Raw genomic sequence first — 23025 nt, forward strand, 5'->3', positions numbered from 1 at the left:
AATACTTTAATTTCAGTCTAATAACCTCTATTAACATTTTGTGCCTTCAGTTTTTATTGTATTTTTTTTCTGTTTACATTTAGGTAGTTTTAATTAGAGCATGCATAGTTGAATGGCCTCTTTCCAAGTTATTTTTTTTTTCCAATTCTGATTGGTTGCATCTGTTACTCACTTTGCACTAAAATTTTCAAAATGAAAATTATGGGACAATCTATTTACTGACTAATTTATTCATTCATTTAACATGCAATTATTGAATATCCAGTGTTTGACAAGTGACACCAGGATTGAAGCCATTAACCTAACCTTGAATTAAAAAAAGAAAAGAAAGATACATATGACTGTAGAATGATACTGTTTTAGGTCTTATCAATAATCTACAGATACTATTTTATGCAGTCAAGTTTGAAAAAAAAACCACAAACATTTTGTACCAAACCCTATTTTATTTCATTTGAAAAAGTAAAATTATTAAACCTATATATTAGCTTTGTTTCTTATCAGTACCTTAAGTTGTATATGTAAAGAGGGGCAAAAGACTTGCTTGCTTAATTCTATTCAAGCCTGCCTGTTTTATTACTGTCATAGTCAAAGCAATTCTATTCATTTTATAATAAGTGAATTCTAATGTTCCTGCATTGTTTAGTTAGTTTTCTCTGTAAACTGTCTATTCGTTCCTAGTATGATATAATTCTGTTTTAATAAACACTATTAAATATTCTAGTTTTTTTCTTATATGTGCTTTAGTATCACCAATTTTAATAGCAATTTTACTTAATTAGCCTTAAAAAAAAAAAAACTATCACTGTCCAAGGTTACAAGTGTGTGATTTGCCCCACTGGAAACTAAATATTTAATACTATGAAACTTTTATGCAAGAATATCATCACAGAAGTCTCTTGATAACTATTCTTATCAAAGTATTTCTGGAATACTAATTCAGTCTTGAATTCTACATCTTTTTAATGACCATGTTTTTTTCTTTAATGAATTCATTCAAATTGAAGACAAAAGGCTTGAATAAAAAATATACAATGCAGGAAAATTTAGACTTCTACATCCCCAAATGGGTTTACCTAAGCATTAGTAGAGACTGAATATTTTAAGATTCTTTTAAAGAGAAAATTAACATCTTAGTAAAGCATTACTTTATAAAATCTTATATTTGCATAATCTTAAATCAATACACACAGCTATGTAAACTTTTTTATCTTTACAAAAACCAAGCGGTTGTATACAAATTTGTTTGGAGTTAGAAGGAAAACTAAAACACTTTCAAATTTTACCTTCCCTTGCTTTATCTTCATTTTCTTATCGATATAGGCAGCTGGGAAAGTTAATGACAATCATATGAACATCATGTTGAGTAAGAGAAAAACCGATCATGACTGTAATACTATAGGACAAAGTAGACACAGATAATTGTTAGGTATATAATGATGGCTATTCAGGTATAATAAAGGGCTTCCCCATTGGCTCAGCGGTAAAGAATCACCTGTCAATGCAGGAGATGCAGGTTCGATCCCTGGGTCAGGAATATGCCCCTCAAGTAAGACATAGCAACCCACTCCAGTATTCCTGCCTGGGAAATCCCATGGACAGAGGAGCCCGGCGGGCTACAGTCCATGGAGCCACAAAAGAATGAGACACGGCAGCGACTAAACAGCAACATTCAAGTATAGAATGTTTAAGACTAGAATAAAGGGACAATTTGCTGTAATAATGAATAAATGAAGTTGGGGAGAAAAATCATCAAAGCATTAGAAAATTATCTTTGCATGGTATTATGCACTGAATGGTGTCCTCCCACAATTTATATGCTGAAGGCCTAACCCCCAATACCTTACGGTATGACTGTTTTGGGAGACAGGGCTTTTAAGGAGATGATTAAGTTAAAATGAAGTTGTTAGGGTAGACCTGAGTCCAATCTGACTGCTGTTCTTATAATAAGGGAAAGTTTGGATATTTGGATGAAATTTGGATGAAAATTTGGATACACAAAGAGCACAAGGGAAGCGGAGGCACTGAAGAAAGCCCACGTGATTCAGCAAAAAGACGGACATATGCAAACCAAGGAGAAAAGTCTTAGAAAAAAGCAAAGCTGCTGACACCTTGATTTGACTTCTGTCCTTCAGAACTTGAGACATAAGTGTCTATTGTTAGAGCCATCCAGTCTCTAATACTTTGTTATGGCAGCCTGAGAGGCTAACATGGGTGTCCATCAAAGGAAATGAAAATAACACCTGATAGAACCCATTGAAAGGCATCAAGTAGTCTGACTCAGAAATGGGATTATTAGAGTTTGGATCAGTACATTTTCAATCTACTTTAAATAATGTCTATGGGTTGTATTGTAGGTATTATGTCTTTCTAATGGTAAGAAAAACTATCCATTCTACATGTAAGAGATAAAGCATAGTTACACACTTTTATTAATTTTCAGCTTAAATGACCTTCCCTTGGCATTTTTTCATATTCTCCATATTTCTCTTACACTCTCTTCCCTCTCTACCACCAACTTCTTATCTCATTCTCTTCTAAGTCAAGTTTCTTAAAATAGTAGTTATAGTGTAAGTCAATTTTCTCAAAATAGTAGTTCATAAAATTAACCTGCATTCCCACTTAATCTCCATCAGCTTGAAATCAGCACATGATTTCATGTCTGTTCCTGCAGAATCTGTATTTCAGGGCTCTGTGCCAAGAAGTTGGGTATGAGACCAATTATGAGGCTAGAGGAGAGACATATGATTCAGCTCTTATTCTTTTCTTATTTTCATCAATCCTCTGAATTTTATCTGAGAAAATCAGTACCATCTAGCCAATACCAGTAGGCCTAATTTAATTCATTTATCATTGGATTCTCATTTACATAGACAATTGTTTATTAATTCCTTCTTCTTCATCCTCTTTTCTTCCTCAGATAATTTAATATCATCTTATCCCTGCTTCTCTTACCCTCTGACTTTTCTGAGTATGTCTCTTTTCTGTACTTCTCTTTTTTTCCACCTGTAGTTTATACACATTGGCCTCATTTTACCATCTGATTGTCAGATCTGTGCTGTTCTTAATATGTATCTTCCTTGGATCACTTCTCGAGGCTTCAAGCTATATCTTATACTGCTTGTTCTTCCTCCTTTCTCAATTTATATCTATTTCCAAATCATCTCTAAATCAAGTTATTCCCTGAACTTAAAATTCAAATCATTGCTGGGCAGTTCCTCCTGAATGTGCCTTTAGCATTTGAGGGCATATGTGACTATATTTCCAATCTCAAAAGATTACTCTGCTGTCCACAAAGTCACCTCTATACCTTAGAGTCAGCCTACGTACAACTGGAGAATCACTTCACCTTTTCACCCTGAACTCATTCAGAATTAGCTCTCAGAAATTGCTCACATATTCATTCTATTGCTGTGGTATGTACTCAATAACTTTATGCAAATAATAATTTTTAATATTCATAACTCACCATATTTATGGGATCAACTGGTCCAATGCTGTTTACATAAACATCAGTTTCAATTACTGTGGGCCTCACTGCAAAATACCAATACAAAGAATGTTCAAAGATATAATCAGAGGTGGTGTTAAATCTTATTTAAATAAGTCTTTACTAATCATTAATACTTTATCATTTTAGTTATAAAACATTTTGCACTATGAAATAAAGAAGCATGATTCATTATATAAACACAACAATCTTTTAAATCAATTATGTAACTAAGAAAGACCATTTTTGACTAAAAATATTCCAGTGTGTAGCCTAAAAATGTTAAAACAGTTCAAACCTTCCATGAAAATTAATAAAGTTAATTCAGTTAAAATTGTTAGATAATTTACTCTGCAACAGTTACAGAATTTAGGATTGGATGGATTTTAGAGCCTAAATATTGTTATGTAAGCCTGTGCATGAGCACATGTTCAGTTGCTTCAGTCATGTCCAATTCTTCGCGACTCTATGCACTGTAGCCTGCCAGGCTCCTCTGCTCATGGTATTCTCGAGGCAAGAGGGAGTGGGTTGCCATGCCCTCTTTCGGGCGATCTTCCCAACCCAGGGATCGAACCCATGTCTCCTGCATTGCAGGTGAATTCTTTACTGTTAAGCCACCTGGGAAACCTGTTAATCTATTTAGTGCATATCAGGGGTATGCTAGCAAATGTTACCGAGCTTACTCTTAGAGATGAGTAAAAAAGCCCTGATTTGTATCTTTTGCTGATTTCAATGTGGCAAATACTCCCACAATGACTGATGTAGAGATACCACTGTGAAGTCAATGAGTGCAGAGTGGGGACAACATGTAATTAGTGGCTATTGTGAGCCAGTATAAACCAGTTCCAGCAATACTAGAATTTGAAGCACAGTTATGATGATCAAAGGAGGTGATGAATGTAAAGCATCTGCCTCTAGGTCTGATTCTTATCGGGAGCATAATCGGTGTATTTACACCTCCTTCTTCCCTTGTTAACAATATTCCTTTGGATTGTTTACAGTTGGCTCCAAGGAAAGGTGTATTTTCATCTAATCCTCGGAGTATACTATATAGCCACCAGTGTGAACTTAATCTGTTGTGTTTTGTACACAGCCATTTGTGCTTTCTGAGTTAGTCTTTAAATGTCTATAGTCTTATATTCTATCAAAATGTGTAGCACAGGTCAGCCTTTTAAACATTTACTGAATTATATGGTTAACTAATACCCTCTATAGTGAATACTTTTTGATTACTAAATAGTGATTGTGATTTAGGCTTTCTGCCTTTGTCAGGTATTTTTGGCTTCCTATAATGAGATTTACCATAGTAATGATAATTTGTACTCATGAGATTTTTTTGTTTACTATGAAAAACATTTTCACATAGTTTCTTTTTATTCCTTACTCCCTCAAAGGCTCATTTATTTATTCCACACATACTTGTTGAGGAATACATGTAAAGGTTTCATAAGTAGACAAGAAGGGAACAAAAGTTGTGAGAAAAAATCTATAATAGATCTCAAAGAGATTTACATAGAGATAATGCAAATTAAAGCAGAAAAACCACCTTGTACATTAAAAGTTTCTAAAGTAAGCATGTTTCTAGTAATATTTATTAAGTCATCCTTTCTGGATAACTTTATGTGATTTCCCTTTCCAGCCCAGTGTTTATCATTCTTACAATGCAAACACTATATTAGACCTGGCAGGATGAATCTTCTCCTTTAATATGTAGCTGAGTCTGCCTGTCTGATTCCCTAGCCTGTCCCAAACCTCTGTCTTGGTAACCTACTCTGGCAGAGCCTCCAGGCTGGTAAGCTTCCATGGAAAACTTAAGGCCTTTTGAGAAACAGTGAGTTTTATGTTGTCATGTTTTTTATTTAGGTCTTTAAGCCATTTTGAGTTTATTTTTGTGTATGGTATGAGGGAGTTCTCTAATTTCACTGATTTATAAGTAGTTGTCGAGCTTTTCCAATACCAGTTTTTGAAGAGACTTAAGTCATTTATTATATATACTCTGAGATGAAAAGATAAAATGCTACTTTGCACTGTACATTCTGTTGTTGCTGTTCAGTTGTTAAGTCCTGTCCGACTCTTTGGGACCCCATGAACTGCAGCACACCAGACTTTCCTGTCCTTCACTGTCTCCCAAAATTTGCTCAAACTCATGCCCATTGAGTCATTCAACCATCTCATTCTCTGTCACCCCTTCTCCTCTTGCCTTCAATCTTTCCCAGCCTCAGGGTCTTTTCCAGTGAGTCAGCTCTTCATATCAGGTAACCAAAGTATCAGAGCTTCAGCTTCAACATCAATCCTTCCAATGAATATTCAGTGTTGATTTCCTTTAGGATTGACTGGTTAAATCTCCTTACTGTCCAAGGAACTCTCAAGAGTCTTCTCAAATGCCACACTTTGAAAGCATCAGTTCTGTGCTCAGCCTTCTTTTGGCCCAGCATCCATACATGACTACTGGAAAAAACCATAACTGACTATATGGACCACTGTTGCCAAAGTGATATCTCTGCTTTTTAATATGCTGTCTAGGTTGTCATAGGTTTCCTTTCAAAAGCAAGTGTCTTTTAATTTCATGGCTGCAGTCACCATCCAAAGGAATTTTGGAGCCTGAGAAAAGAAAATCTGTCATTATTTCTACTTTTTCCCCATCGATTTGCCATGAAGTTATGGGACGGGATGTCACGATCTTAGTTTTTTTGAATACTCAGTTTTAAGCCAGCTTCTTCACTCTCTTTTTTCACCTCCATCAAGAGGCTCTATATTTAAATAAAAATTAATTAAGTAAGCTTGAATTTAAATGTACTTGCTTAACCATACTAACATATTTCAATACTCAGTAGTCAATAACCATTTTCAAATATCCAATACTCATAAATATAAGGCTATTATTAATATATATGACATATAATTAATACATATAAATTTAATTATTGAGAGTGTCTTATTAGAGAAAAAGGACTGATCTCTCATTCTGAATAAATGTCTCTTTTAGGCACAAGGCTGAGCAAATTACCCCTGGGCTTATACCTAAACAGGGATAAAGAAAAAGAGGAGTGGTAAGATTTAAAGAAAGAGAAGCAGTGGAGTCTTTACACACTCACACTCACACTCACACTCAGTTCTGTTCAGTTGCTCAGTCATGTCCTACTCTTTGCAACCACAGGGACTTCAGCACTCCAGACTTCCCTGTCCATAACCAACTCTTGGAGCTTGCTAAAACTCATGTCCATTGAGACAGTGATACCATTCAACCATCTCATCTTCTGTCATCCCCTTCTCCTCCTGCTTTCAGTCTTTCTGAGCATCAGGGTCTTTACAAGTGAGTCAGTTCTTCGAATCAGGAGGCCAAAATATTGGAGTTTCAGCTTCAGCATCAGTACTTCAATGAATATTCATGATTGATTTCCTTTAGGATTGACTGGTTTGATCTCCTTGCCAACTGAGGGACTCTCAACAGTCTTCTCCAACACCACAGTTCAAATAAATCAATTCTTCAGGGCTTAGCTTTCTTTATACTCCAACTCTCATATCCATACATGATTACTGGAAAAAACATAGTTTTGACTAGATGGACCTTGGTTGCACAGTAATGTCTCTACTTTTTAATATGCTGTATAGGTTGGTCATAACTTTCCTTCCAAGGAGCAAGCATCTTTTAATTTTATGGCTGCAATCCCCATCTGTAGTGATTCTGAAGCCCCCCAAAATAAACTGTTACCGTTTCCATTGTTTCTCCATCTATTTGCCATGAAGTGATGGGACCAGATGCCATGATCTTAGTTTTCTGAATGCTGCACTTTAAGCCAACTTTTTCACTCTCCTCTTTCATTTTTATCAAGAGGCTCTTTTAGTTGTTCTTCACTTTCTGCCTGGAGAAGGCAATACCAACCTACTCCAGTACTCTTGCCTGGAAAATCCATGGACGGAGAAGCCTGATAGGCTGCAGTCCATGGGATCATGAAGAGTGGAACATAACAGGACAACTTCACTTTCACTTTTCACTTTCATGCACTGGAAAAGGAAATTGCAACCCTCTCCAGTGTTCTTGCCTGGAGAATCCCAGGGACGGGGGAGCCAGATAGGCTGTCATCTATGGGGTCGCACAGAGTCGGACATGACTGAAGCGACTTAGCAGCAGCAGCAGCAGCAGCACTTTCTGCCATAAGGGTGGTGTCATCTGCATATCTAAGGTTACTGATATTTCTCCGAGCAATCTTGATTCCAGCTTGTGCTTCATCCAGCTCAGTGTTTCTCATGATGTACACTGAATATATGATAAATAAGCAGGATGACAATATACAGCCTTGCTGTATTTCTTTCCTGATTTGAAACCAATCTGTTGTTCCATGTCCAGTTCTAACTGTTGCATCCTTACCTGCATACAGATTTCTCAGAAGGAATGTCAAATGGTCTGGCATTCCCATCTCTTTAAGATTTTTCAACAGTTTTCTGTGATCCACACAGTCACAGGCTTTGGCATAGTTAATAAAGCAGAAACAGATATTTTTCTAGAACTCTCTTGCTTTTTTGATGATCCAGTGGATGTAGACAATTTGATCTCTGGTTCCTCTGCCTTTTCTAAATCCAGCTTGAAATTCACAGTTCATGTATTGTTGAAGCCTGGCTTGGAGAATTTTGAGCATTACTTTACTAGCATGTGAGATGAGTGCAATTGTGCGGTAGTTTGAGCATTCTTTGGCATTGACTTTCTTTGGGATTGGAATGAAAACTGACCTTTTCCAGTCCTGTGGTCACTGCTGAGTTTTCCAAATTTGTTGGCATATTGAGTGTAGCACTTCCACAGCATCATCTTTTAGGATTTGAAATAGCTCAACTGGAATTCCATCCCCTCCACTAGCTTTGTTCATAGTGATTCTTCCTATGGCCCACTTGACCTCACATTCCAAGATGTCTGGCATCACTCACCAACCAAGGTGAGTGATCACACCATCATGATTATCTGGGTCATGAAGATCTTTTTTGTACAGTTCTTCTGTGTATTCTTCCCATCTCTTCTTAATATCTTCTGCTTCTGTTAGGTCCATACCATTTCTGTCCTTTATTGAGCCTATCTTTGCATGAAATGTTCTCTTGGTATCTCTAATTTTCTTGAAGAGATCTCTAGTCTTTCCCATTCTGTTGTTTTCCTCTATTTCTTTGCATTCATCACTGAGGAAGGCTTTCTTATCTCTCCTTGCTATTCTTTGGAAATCTGCATTCAAATGGGTAGATCTTTCCTTTTCTCCTTTGCCTTCACTTCTCTCCTTTTCTCAGCTATTTGCAAGGCCTCCTCAGACAACCATTTTGCCTTTTTGTATTTCCTTTTTTGGGGGATGGTCTTGATCACTGCCTCCTGTACAATGTCACAAACCTCCATCCATTGTTCTTCAGGAATTCTATCAGATCTAATCCCTTAAATCTGTTTGTCATTTCCATTGTATAATCATAAGGGATTTGGTTTAGGTCATACCTGATTGGTCTAGTGGTTTTCCCTACTTTTTCAATTTAAGTCTGAATTTTGCAGTAACAAATTTGTGATCTGGGCCACAGTCTGCTCCTGGTCCTGTTTTTGCAATTTAAAATGCCTATGAACAACAGCAAAAGCATTCCTATATTCCTACCTATAAAATAGTCATTATGTATATGTTTGCTTCTCAACTTAAAAATGCAGATGTGAGTTCTATGCTATTTTTGATCACTCTTCCCCTTGGTATATTTGCTCTGTCACTGTACAGCAATAGTGTCTAAACAAAATACAGTGGTTTAGAACTTGTACCTGTCCCACAGGGAATTAAATCAGACAATCCACAATCAACTTTCCCTCAAGGCATGTATTAATTCCTAAATTGTGTATGTGCACATGTGATGCTGAGGAAACAAATATAAAACAGCTTCTGAACTCTAAGTTACTATGTAGAGATCTCAGCTATTTAGAGAAGTCTAGGGCCACCAAGGAGAGGGAATCCTAGTACAACTCTTAGGCTATAAGTTGAGAAATTTCAAATGACTGTGCTCTAGGAGAAATAAAAGTTTTACAAAATGAAATACACCAATTTTGGCCAAATGAAGTTTGGCCAAACTCAGCCTGACTACACAAGCAAAATTACATCAACTTTGCAGGAAATTACATCATCTAGAATATCTATTGTTTTTAATATGACTGACTTAGTGGCATTCAATAAAAAATTAACACACATTTCATGAAACAGAAGCAAATCACCTTTAACCAAGACATAAAATTTAAGTAATCAAGTTATTGTGATTATCAGAGACTTTAATATAACTATGAGAAAATAGATGAGATGATGTCAAATTTCATAAAATGCCTAAAGTTGATTTAAAAGTTATTAATGTTTAAAAGTGATTTTCAATAGAAATAATTGAAGAAAATGAAGTAATGTATATAAATTTTGAAAAGGCAATAATAGCCATTCTGGGGTTTTGCATACATTGAAAATATGATTCAAAACTGAAGGCCACACAAAAGTATTTTCATATAAAAACTGAAATAAATTTTTGCCAGGAGATTTATACCTAAAGAAATATTATAGGGCATATGTTTCTAAATGGAAATATAGTACTGAAAAGAAGAAAGAATATCAGAAAGAGTAATTTCTTTTTTAAAGTTAATTGATGTTCAACATTTTAAAATAATAGTTTATTTTAGTATTTCAAAATATAGAATGAAAATATGTGAATGTAATAGCAAAAACAATAAAGACTAGAGTTTATGTAGTAAATGGCTTGTGAGGTCCTTAAATCATGCTAAATTTGTTAATGTATGAGTAAATCTAATAAAGAAGGCATATTTTAATCACTGAAATTGATAAACAATTGTACATATAATAAGATAATATAAAAAGAAAATAAAATTATAACTAGATGAATTCAAAAGAGGAAATGAACTCAGGGAAAATAAAATCTGGATAAAATTGATCGTACAGCCAAAAAAAAAAAAAGAGAGAGAGCCAATATATTGGAAACCATGCAACCCTTCACTCACCACCAACCAAATATACACCACCCACAACAACCAATTCATTCAAAGTTGAGGTTTTTGCTCTACAGATGAAATAAACACTGATAAACTAGTAATCTTACAAAACACTCAAAAACAGCAAAAAGAAATAGGAAAACAGCAAGGAAAGGATCCATACCAAAATGTTGAAGAAATAAGAAATCAAGATCCAATGCAAATTAACTGTGGAAAATCCCCTCAATTCACATAAGCAGAAAAAAAAAAAAAAAACCTGATTAAAAAAACAAAAACAAAAAACAGATACACATAGTCAAGCAATCACTTGGGGATAAGAAAAACTTCCTTGTGTCAGAAATTCAGAAACTAAAAATGTGCCATTCCCCCAACACAAACACATAGGAAGAGGTGAACAAGAAATTTATTGAACTTAGCAAAGAAATGGAAGGCAATATAGAAAATAGAAAAATAAATAAATAAACTAAAATAAATAAATAAACTAAAAATAGTAGATAAAAAACAAGGAAAATATCAAGAGAATATAAATGAGTTAAAGAGAGAATTCAAAGAGAATGAAAGAAAATAGAAAGCTATGATGAACACACGTGTAATTGTAGCTTAAAAAGAAAACCAAAACAGTTAAAGAAAACCAATATTCAACACTATAATGCAATAAATAAATAAATCTATCCACAGATGAAAGAAAACCTGAAATTGCATTTTAAAAAGACATTGATTACCCAGAAAAAATGTTACCCAAAATGAACAACTCTAAGATACATCTTAACAAAAGCATCCAGCTGAAAGACAAAGAAAAATCCATAAAGTCCTCTAGCTTTCATAAAACAGAGATTGAATCGATAACCAGGGCAAGAAAATTGTATTGGCATCAGATTTTCTCAAAAATGACACTACAACTCAACATCAAAAAAAAAAAAAAAACCTAATTAAAAACAGGCAGAGAACCTAAATAGATGTTTTTGCAAAGAAGACACACAGACATACGAAAAAATGTCCAGCATCACTAATATCAAGGAAATACAAATCAAAACCACATTGAGTTATCACCTCATGTCTGCAAGGACTTTATCAAAATGACAAGAAATAACAAGTGCTGGTGTGGATGTAGAGAAAAAGAAGCCCTAGTTATTGTTGTAAGTGTGTGTGCTCAGTCACTCAGTCATGTCTAACTCTGTGGTCCCATGGACTGTAACCCACCAGGCTCCTCTGTCCATGGAATTTCCAGGCAAGAATACTGGATCGAGTTGCCATTTCCTACCCCAGGGGATGTTCCTGACCCAGACTTTGAACCCATGTCTCTTGTGTCTCTAGCATTGGTGATGGGTTCTTTACCACTAGCACCATCTGGGAAGCCCAGGGAACTATTTGTAAGAAAGTAAATTGGTAGAGCCACTTTACAGGAAAATAGTCTGGAGGGTCTTTAAAAAATTAAAGATAGTTATTCTGCCCATTTTTTAATTAGGTTGTTCATTTTTGATACTGAGTTGTATGAGATGGTTATATGTTGGATACTAAACCCTTATCAGTCAGATCATTTGCAAATTTTTTTTTTTCCCATTTAGTAGTTTTTTCATTTCCGTTGCTGTGCAGAACTTTTAAGTTTAATTAGGCCATATATGTTTAGTTTTTCTTTTATTTCCTTTGTTTTAGGAGACAGATCTGAAAAAATATTGCTATGATTTATGTCAAAGACTAATATACTTGTGTTTTCCTCTAGGAGTTTTATAGTTTCCCATCTTACATTTAGGCCTTTAATCCATTTGGAGATGTTCAACATCACTAGTCATGTTGCCATTTGCAGCAATATGGGTAGATTTTGAGGGTATTATGCTAAGTGAAATAAGTCAAAGTAAAACAAAGTAAATTTAATCTCATATGTGTAATTTAAAAAACAGATAAACAACCCCTCCCCCCTGCCAAATACAGACTAATAGAGACAGAAAACAGTTAATTGACAGAAAGGAGACGTGGGGTAGGGACAAAATAGGTGAAAGGGATTAACAGGTACAAACCTATAGTTATAGAATGAATAATTCATTGGTATATAATATAAAGCATAAAGAATATGATCAAAAATAGTTTTACATTTTATGGGACCAGACAATTACTAAATGTATCATGGTGACCATTTCATAATGTAAACAAATGCCAACCACAAAGTAGTACACTTGACACAATATTGTACCTCAGCTATATATATTTTTAAAAAGAAACACACAAAGCACGTCAACTCTGAAATAGTCTAATAAAAGAAAACTCAATGAAAGAAAGCCTGAACTAAGAATATCATATGCAGCCAATGTATCCTTCAAGCACTGGGTCAATGAAAGAGTTTTAAACATAGAAAAACTTCTCAAAAAATATACTAGGTTGGAGAGAACCGGGAAAATAGCAGGAAAAAAAAATGCTAATGGTGAGCCTTTTAACACATATCACAGCAGATCAAATACTAAAACAAAGATTAAGACAAGGATGTGAGACTATTTACAATTGTTATATGTTGTTGTAAAGCAGAAAATATGTTAACTAAAAATAATAAAGCATTGGAGAGGAATAATTAAAACCTAGAAAAAGCTTGCTGTTTCATGGGTAATAGGTGGGAGTCAAACCAAAATCATCTGATAATAGAAAGATCAAAGACTTTAAAAAAGGGGACTAAGTCCATTATGAAAGTTAAAACTATAAAGGTAAAGTAGAACAAAAATATAAAGCTTTGAAAATACTAAAATATAAACATTATCAATTAAAGTGCAAATAATCCAATCTCATATAGAAAGACAGTAACTATGACTAAAATTTTATGAAGGAATTGAGAACAAACCTATCAGTCATATTGACAAATATAATGGAATCAAATGATCTGTTAAAAGAAAAAAAAAAACAAATTGTCTTTATGTTGGACTACAGAACAAAACCTAATGACATGGTGCATACAAGTGATATAGCTAAAACAAAGTGATCAACAGAGGCAAAAATTAATGAGGACAAAAAGATACAGGCAAGTGGAAACAGTAAGAATACTAGGATTAACAATATCTTGATATCAGATGAAGGAAAATGTAAGTCAAAAAGCCTTGTGATCTGCTGTGCTCAGTCATGTCTTACTCTTTGTGATCCCATGAACTGTAGCCCATCAGGCTCCTTTGTCCATGGGGTTTTCCAGCCAAGAATACTGGAACAGGTTGCCATTTCCTTCTCCAGGGAATCTACCCGACCCAGGCATTGAACCCATATCTCTTGTGTCTGTTGCAGTGGCAGGCAGTTTTTATTCTTTACCACTGAGCCACCAGGGAACCCAAAAAAACCTTATAGGTGACAAATAAGTTATCTTTTTAATATTTAAATCCACAAGTCAGTATGAAGCTATAACACAAAATATTTCTACACTAAATAAAATGCAGCCACCTTTGCTTCTCTGGTGGCCCAGCAGTAAAAGAATCTGCCTGCAATTCAGGAGATGCAGGTTCAATCCCTGGGTCTAGAAAGGCCCCTGGAAAAGGAAATGGCAACCCTTCCCAGTATTCTTGCCTGCAAAATCCCATGGACAGAATCCTGGTGGGTTACAGTCCATGAAGTCACAAAAGAGTCAGACACAATGACTAAACAACAACAAACAACATTTATGAGGTAAAATATACAGGGAAGAAAAAAAAAAAGGAAACATAGTAACACATCAAAACTTAAAGAGAAGAGAAAAAATAAATCATTAAATTTCAAGCTCGGAAAGCACAAAACAAAATAAAATACAAAATAAAATCAAATAAACAAAATATAATGAAGGTTACAATAAAGACAGAGTAGGAATTATGAGATAGTTAATAGAAAACCACTAAAACTCATTCACTATTATAATAAATGGAAATCCTCAGAAAATCCACTACTCATAATTTTCTTGATTAGAAAAAATGGGGTAATAATATAAAATATAGAGTAGGAAATAACAAATGGGAACTAAACATTGAAGCAGAGAAAAAAATGATCAAAAGATTAACTATTTCCAAACAGCACAAGACCTGAATGAATTTATAATGGAATTCTACCAAATTTCTAAGAGTCAGACAATTGTAACACCTGGACAAAAAAAGTGTTAGACCTTTGTTGAGCATCTTTTCACATGCCTCTTGGCCATCTGTATGTCTTCCTTGGAGAAATGTCTATTTAGATCTGTGATTTTTTTTATTGGGTTGTTTGCTTGTTTTATATTGAGCTGCATGAGCTGTTTGTATATTTTGGAAATTAATCCCTTGTTAGTAAATTAATTTGCAAATATAGTCTCCAACTCTGACGGATGTTTTTTTCATTTTGTTTATGGTTTCTTTTACTGTGCCAAAGCTTTTAAGTTTAATTAGGCCCCATTCAACATCATTGTTTACTAGAGAAATACAAATCAAAACTACAATGAGGTATCATCTCACCCCAGTCAGAATGGCCATCATCAAAAAATCTACAAACAGTAAGTGCTGGGGAGGGTGTGGAAACAAGGGCATATACACTGCTGGTGGGACTATAAATTGATACAGCCACTGCAGAGAACAGCATGGAAGCTCCTTTAAAAACTCAGAGGGTAACAGGAAGGAAGGCCAGGGGTCTCCAAATAGAGGAAATAGGCTGCAAATGTCAGACACTTTTATCTCTCTTAAGCGGCAGGAGGAAACAAACTAGTGATTTTTTTTCCTTCTCTATACAAATTTAAAAGGAGGTTTCTCTTAAAATACTGTGTTGCCATAATGACACCTGGTTTCACCTGAAGTTAACTATTCTCAAACCTTGAGTTAACCAATGCACTTTTCTTATGGAAATGTTTGTCTTAAGCTATGTTAATGTACTATGCACTTACCCCAAACTCTGTCTTCAAGTTGGTTCCACCTAATGGCTCAGAACCTACCTGACAAACCAGTACGTTATACTTGGATATTGTTCCCCTAATCTATGTAAACGAAACTATTTGTATGGTAACCTGCCCTTCTACAAGATTCAAGTCAATCATTTTATGGCCTGAGATGAATCATCTGGTGCCAAGATTATTCCAAAACGCATTTTATGGATGAGGGGCCTGGTGCCATTCTGAATTTTAAGAAATTTCTTTCTTTCATTAACAGACTGCTAGGAGTAGGCAATGGCACCCCACTCCAGTACTCTTGCCTGGAAAATCCCATGGACGAAGGAGCCTGGTGGGCCGAAGTCCATGGTGTCACGAAGAGTCGGACACGACTGAGCGACTTCACTTTCACTTTTCACTTTCATGCACTGGAGAAGGAAATGGCAACCCACTCCAGTGTTCTTGTCTGGAGAATCCCAGGGATGGCGGAGCCTGGTGGGCTGCCATCTATGGGGCCGCACACAGTCGGACACAACTGAAGCAACTTAGCAGCAGCAGCAGCAGTGACTATATAACATCCAGCTGAAGACTAGCAGGGGGATACTCTTTCTGCCCCCTTCTGATGCCTATGTCAGAAGCTTTCTCTATCTCCTTTATACTTTAATAAAACTTCATTACACAAAAGCTCTGAGCGATCAAGACTCGTCTCTGGCTCTGGATTGAATTTTTCTCCAGAGGCCAAGAATCCTGGCGTCTTTTTGTTCAGCAACAACCTTTCAAAACTAAAATAGAGCTACCACATGATCCAGCAATCCCACTCCTGGGTAGATATCTGGAGAAAAGCATGATTTGAAAAGATTCATGTAGCCCAGTGTTCTTTTCATTTTTGTTTAGTTTCCACGTCATGTCTGACTCTTTTGTGACCCATGGACTGTAGCCTGCCAGGCTCCTCTGTCTGTGGGATTTTCTGGGCAAGAATAACTGGAGTGGGTTGTCATTTCCTTCTCCAGGGGATCTTCCCAACCTAGGGATTGAACCTGCGTCTCCTGCATGCATTTCCTGCATTGCAAATGGATTCTTTTAATGCTAAGCCACCAGGGAAATCCAACCCCAGTGTTTAGTGCAGCACTATGTACACAGCTAGGACAAAGAAGCAGTCTAAATGTCCATCAACAGAGGAATGGATAAAGAAGATATGGTACATATATATAATAGAATATTTCTCAGCCATAAAACATAAATAAATAAAGCCATTTGAAGCAACATGGATGAATCTAAAGATTGTTATACTGAGTGAAGTAAGTCTGACAGAAGGAAATAAAGATTATATGATATCACTTATATATGGAATCTAAAAAAAATGTACAAATGAACGTATTCACAAATAGAAATAGAGTCACAGATGTAGACAAACTGATGGTTCCCAAGGGGGAAATAGGTGGGAGGGATAAATTGGAAAAAAATTGGAATTCACATATGTACACTACTATCATAAAATAGATAACTAATAATCTAATAAATAGCACAGAAAACTCTACTCAATAATCTGCAATGACCTATATGGAAATAGATCTAAAAAAGCATGGATATATGTATACATATAACTGACACACTTTGCTGTACAGCAGAAATTAACACAACACTGTAAATCAACTATACTCAAAACTTAATTTTAAAAAGTGCTAGACCTTTGAGAATGAAGGAAAATACCCTTTCATGAAACAAATAAAGAGATGGGAATACCAGACCACCTGACCTGCCTCTTGAGAAATCTGTATGCAGGTCAGGAAGCAACAGTTAGAACTGGACATGGAACAACAGACTGCTTCCAAATAGGAAAAGGAGTATGTCAAGGCTATATATTGTCACCCTGCTTATTTAACTTCTATGCAGAGTACATCATGAGAAATGCTGGACTGGAAGAAGCACAGGCTGGAATCAAGATTGCTGGGAGAAATATCAATAACCTCAGATATGCAGATGACACCACCCTTATGGCAGAAAGTGAAAAAGAGCTAAAAAGCCTCTTGATGAAACTGAAAGTGGAGAGTGAAAAAGTTGGCTTAAAGCTCAACATTCAGAAAACTAAGATCATGGCATCTGGTCCCATCACTTCATGGGAAATAGATGGGGAAACAGTGGAAACAGTGTCAGACTTTATTTTTGGGGGTTCCAAAATCACTGCAGATGGTGACTGCAGCCATGAAATTAAAAGATGCTTACTCCTTGGAAGGAAAGTTATGACCAACCTAGACAGTATATTCAAAAGCAGAGACATTACTTTGCCAACAAAGGTCCGTCTAGTCAAGGCTATGGTCATGTATGGATGTGAGAGTTGGACTGTGAAGAAGGGTGAGTGCTGAAGAATTGATGCTTTTGAACTGTGATGTTGGAGAAGCCTCTTGAGAGTCCCTTGGACTGCAAGGAGATCCAACCAGTCCATTCTGAAGGAGATCAACTCTGGGATTTCTTTGGAAGGAATGATGCTAAAGCTGAAGCTCCAGTACTTTGGCCACCTCATGCAAAGAGTTGACTCACTGGAAAAGATTTTGATGCTGGGAGGGGTTGGGGGCAGGAGGAGAAGGGGACGACCGAGGATGAGATGGCTGGATGGCATGACGGACTTGATGGACATGAGTCTGAGTGAACTCTGGGAGATGGTGATGGACAGGGAGGCCTGGCGTGCTGTGATTGATGTGGTTGCAAAGAGTCGGACACGACTGAGCGACTGAACTGAACTGAACTGAACAAAACATATGAAAATGTTACTCAAAAATAAAATGGAAGATGAATATCACTTATAAATACCAATGCAAAATACTAAATAATATATTAACAGCAGAATCCAACACCTTGATAAGTATATCTTTAATCCAGAATTCAAATAGTTTCAATTTCTATTGGACTTCCCTGGTGGCTCAGACGGTAAAGCATCTGCCTGCAATGAGGGAGACCCGGGTTCAATTCCTGGGTCGGGAAGATCCCCTGGAGAAGGAAATGGCAATCCACTCCAGCACTCCTGCCTGGAAAATCCCGTGGACAGAGGAGCCTGATAGGCTACAGTCCGTGGGGTCACAAAGAGTCAGACATGACTGAGCGACTTCACTCACCATACTAATAGATTTAAGGAGGGTAAAACTCAAACTAATTTCCATAAATGTTGAAAAACACTGAAAAATTTTAACACTGATTCTTGATTTTAAAACTAAATCAAGTGAATCAAGGGATAAGTTCTTAATGTGACTATCCATATAAAGGAATACATGAATAATTTCTATAAGAATGAGAACAAGGCAAAGTTACCCATTATCTCCACTATTATTTATTATATTAGACAATGAGACATTGTAATATTTTTAGACAAGAGAATTCAATTAGTTTCATATGAATTGTAAACAAAAAATATTTTTTGCATATGGTATGATAGCAAAATTTTGAAAAGAAATAATGCTTAAACTAACAAAAATCAATTAAGGTAAAAAGATATAAAATAAACATTTTTAAATCAATAGCACTGAAATACAAAAACAATAATCAGAGGACATTATGTTTGAGGAAATATCATTTACAGAAGAAAAAGTTAAATATTTAGGATTCAATTTAACAAATGTGAAAAAAAATCAATGACTAAATTTTAAAACATTCCAGAGAGATAGAAAATAAGCATGAAGATTTAGAAAGACAGCCCATGTTCCTGTTTTAAATGACTCAATGTTATAAAGATGCTAGTTCTCCCAAAGTTAATTCACAAGTTTGACAGAATCTCAATAAAAATACCAACAAATCTTTTTCAAGTGGAACTAAGCTTGCCATTCTCATATACAGGAATAAAGCTTATATATATATATAAAGACACACAATAGCCAGGAAAACTTAAAAGGAAAAACAAACTAAAATGAAAATATGAGGTGGGGCTACCTTTAGGGCAGGCATTAAAATACTCTACAAGGCATTACAAGTCTCAAAATACTGTTGAATCTCTACTGTTAATGTAGTGTAGTGGCAAATAAATAGAAAAACAAGTAAGAGAATGGAATAGAAAGGTCAGAAATAACCAAAATACATAAGAATATAATATACAGTTGACATCTCAAATAATGGAAGCAAAGATTGACTTTTTAATAAATCATGCTGAGTCAACAGAAAAGCCATTTGAAAAAGATAAAAATTAGATTTGTACTTACACCATACACAGGATAAAGTTCAAGTGTATTAGGGAATTAAATGAAATGAAACCATACAAATGCTTAAAGTAAACATAGATGGATTCCATTCAAAGTGGAATATAATCAGTAACACTGAAACCAAACTGTTAAAAAATGGGTAACATAACAACACTGAATGGGGATAGGGAAGAAAAGAACTAAGTAATTTTCGGGAACAGTGTTTTCAGTACATACTTCAAAGATAAACACAAAACTAATTGTATATGAATGCTTTATTCATTTTTAATAGACTTATTAAAATTATAGAACCACTTTATGCATTTATTAGAAGTGAACAAATAAGAAAATATATGATGGGAAGATGAGAACCAGGTACCTATTTGTTGGAAAAAAAGAAGTTACAAATAAGGAAAAGTGAAAGGTTTGGACTCATGGTTCATAATACATGTACCCACGGATACACACACGAATGCGTGAATGTGTAGGCAGAACATATATTTTCTCTGTCTGTCCAGTGAAGTCAAGAAGCAATGACCCTCAATATTAATGAATACACCAAGGACCCTTGTAGGGGTGTCTGACATTGGTGACCCCATGGACTTATACAGAGTACTGGAGTGGGTAGCCTTTCCCTTCTCCAGGGGATCTTCCCAACCCAGGTCTTCATATTGTAGGCAGATTGTTTACCAGCTGAGCCACAAGGGAATCCCAAGACCACCAGAGTGGGTATCCTATCCCTTTTCCAGGGGATATTCCCAACCCAGGAATCAAACTGGGGTCTCTTGCACTGCAGGCAGATTCTTTACTAACTGAGCTATCAGGGAAGCTTCCCTCATAGCTCAGTTGGTAAAGAATCTGCCTGCAAAACAGGAGATCCAGGTTTGATTCCTGAGTTGGGAAGATTCCCTGGAGAAGGAAGAGGCTGTCCACTCCAGTACTCTTGCCTGGAGAATCCTATGGACAGAGGAACCCGGCAGGCTACAGTCCATGGGGTCGTGAGAGTCAGATGACTTAGAGACTAAACCACCATCACCACCAAGTACCCGGATCTTGGTTTCTAAATATCATTCTATAAAAAATGGAACCAGGAATTTTTAGAGATTTTACATTCCTGGATCAAGATGAGCCTGAAATATCTTACATGCTAGAAAGGAAAGGATATGCTGAAGAAATGATGCAAACGTGAAAGGAAAGAGCAGTCAAATTATAGGAGGTTGTAGTTCAGTCCCTAAGTCATGTCTGACTCTTCAACCCCATGGACTGCAGCAGGCCATCTCCTGGAGTTTTTTTCAAATTCATGTCCATTGAGTTGATGATGCCACCCAACCATCTCCTCCTCTGTTGTCCCCTTTTCCTCCTGCCTTCAATCTTTCCCAGAATTTCTGTAATGATTTGGTTCTTTGCATCAGATGGCCAAAGTATTGGAGCTTCACCTTCAGCATCAGTCCTTCTAATGAATATTGAAGGTTGACTTCACTAAAGATTGACTGGTTTGATCTCCTTGCAATGCAAGAAACTCTAAAGGGTCTTCCCTAGCACCACAATTCAAAAGCAGCAATTCTTTGGTGTTCAGCCTTCTTTAGGGGGCTTCCCTCATTGCTCAGTTGGTAAAGTTGGTAAATCTGCCTGCAATGAAGGGGATCAGGGTTCGATTTTTGGGCAGGTAAGACCCCCTGGAGAAGGAAATGGCAACCCACTCCAGTATTCTTGCCTGGAGAATCCCATGGATAGAGGAGTCTGGCAGGCTACAGTTCATGTGGTCACAAGAGTCAGACACGACTTAGCGACTAAACCATCACAGCCTTATTTATGGTTCAACTCTCTCATCCATACATGACTACTGGAAAAAAAAAAAAACATAACTTTGACTATAGGGACCTTTTCAATAAAGTGATGTCTCTGCTTTTTAATAAACTATCTAGGTTTCTCATAGCTTTTCTTCCAAGAAGCAAACGTCTTTTAAATTTGTGGCTGCAATCACCATTTGCAGTGATTTTGGAGGTCAAGAAAATAAAATTTGTCACTGCTTCCACATTTTCCCCTTCTATTTTTTGTGAAGTGATGGGACCAGATACCAGGATCTTAATTTTTTCACTGTTGAGTTTTAAGCCAGCATTTTCACTCTCCTCTTTCACCCTCATCAGAACACTCTTTGATTTCTGCCATTTGAGTGGCACCATCTGCATATCTGAGGTTACTGATATTTCCTCCTAGCAATCTTGACTTCAGCTTGTGATTCATCCAGCCCAGCATTTCACATGATGTATTATGCATATAAGTTAAACAGGGTGACAATACACAGCTTTGTCATACTCCTTTCACAATTTTGAACCAGTAAGTTGATCCATGTAAGGTTTTAACTATTGCTTCAGGCTTCACAGGAGACAGGTAAGGTGGTCTGATATTCCCATCTCTTTAAGAATCTTCCAGTTTGTTGTGACTCACACAAAGGATTTAACATAGTTAATGAAGTAGAAGTAGATGTTTTTCTGTAAATCCTCTGCTTTCTCTATGATCCAATGAATGTTGGCAATTTGATCTCTAGTTCCTCTGCCTTTTCTAAATCTATCTTGTACATCTAGAAGTTCTTGATTCATGTACTGTTGAAGCCTAGCTTGAAGGTTTTGAGCATAACATTACCAGTATGTGAAATATACACAATTTTATGGTAGTTTGAACAATTTGGGGCACTGCCTTTCTTTGGGACTGGAATGAAAACTGACCTTTCCCAGTCCTGTGCCCACTGCTGAGTTTTCCAAATTTCCTGACATATTGAATGCAGCACTTAAACAGTGTCATCATTTAGGATTTTAAATAGCTCAGCTTGAGTTCCATCACCTCACTGGCTTTGTTCATAGCAATGCTTCATAACGTCCAGTTAAGTTCACACTCCAGGATGTGTGGCTCTAGGTAACTGAACATACCATAGTGGATATCTGGGTCATTAAGACATTTTTGTATAGTTCTTTTGTGTATTCTTGCCACCTCTTCTTAATCTTTTCTGCTTCTGTTAGGTCCTTACTGTTTCTGTCCTTTATTGTGCCCATCCTTATGGGAAATGTTTCCTTGATAGCTCCAATTTTCTTGAAGAGATCTCTACTCTTTCCCATTCTATTGTTTTCCTCTACTTTTTGCATTGTTCATTTAAGAAGGTCTTCTTTTCTTTCATGTTATTCTCTTGAATTCTGCATTCATTCAGGTATATCCTTCCCTTTTTCCTTTGCTTTTCGCTTCTCTTCTTTCCTCAGCTATTTGTAAAGCCTCCTTAGACAACCACTTTGCCGTCTTGCATTTCTTTTCCTTTGGGATTGTTTTGGTCTACCAGATCTAATCTCTATCAGATCTAATCCTTTGAATCTATTTGTCACTTCCACTGTATAACTGTAAGGTGTTTGATTTAGATCATACCTGACTGGCCTAGTGATTTTTCCTGCTAACTGATAAGTCGCTTCAGTCGTGTCCGACTCTGTGCGACCCCATAGACAGCAGCCCATCAGGCTCCACCGTCCCTGGGATTCTCCAGGCAAGAACACTGGAGTGGGTTGCCATTTCCTTCTCC

General features: G+C 36.3%; 1 protein-coding gene across 1 annotated transcript in view; it reads right to left on the reverse strand.

The window, feature by feature from the left end:
- GABRG1 (gamma-aminobutyric acid type A receptor subunit gamma1) overlaps positions 1–23025 on the reverse strand; it is an 89746-nt gene that overhangs the window by 39408 nt on the left and 27313 nt on the right. Inside the window, exon 3 of the mRNA XM_040238138.1 lies at positions 3470–3537. Within this exon, the coding sequence (XP_040094072.1) occupies positions 3470–3537 (68 nt within the window). The remainder of the gene's footprint in view (positions 1–3469; positions 3538–23025) is intronic.

The sequence above is a fragment of the Oryx dammah genome, unplaced genomic scaffold (genome assembly GCF_014754425.2).
Source record: "Oryx dammah isolate SB20612 unplaced genomic scaffold, SCBI_Odam_1.1 HiC_scaffold_3, whole genome shotgun sequence".
Classification (NCBI taxonomy): Eukaryota; Metazoa; Chordata; class Mammalia; order Artiodactyla; family Bovidae; genus Oryx; species Oryx dammah.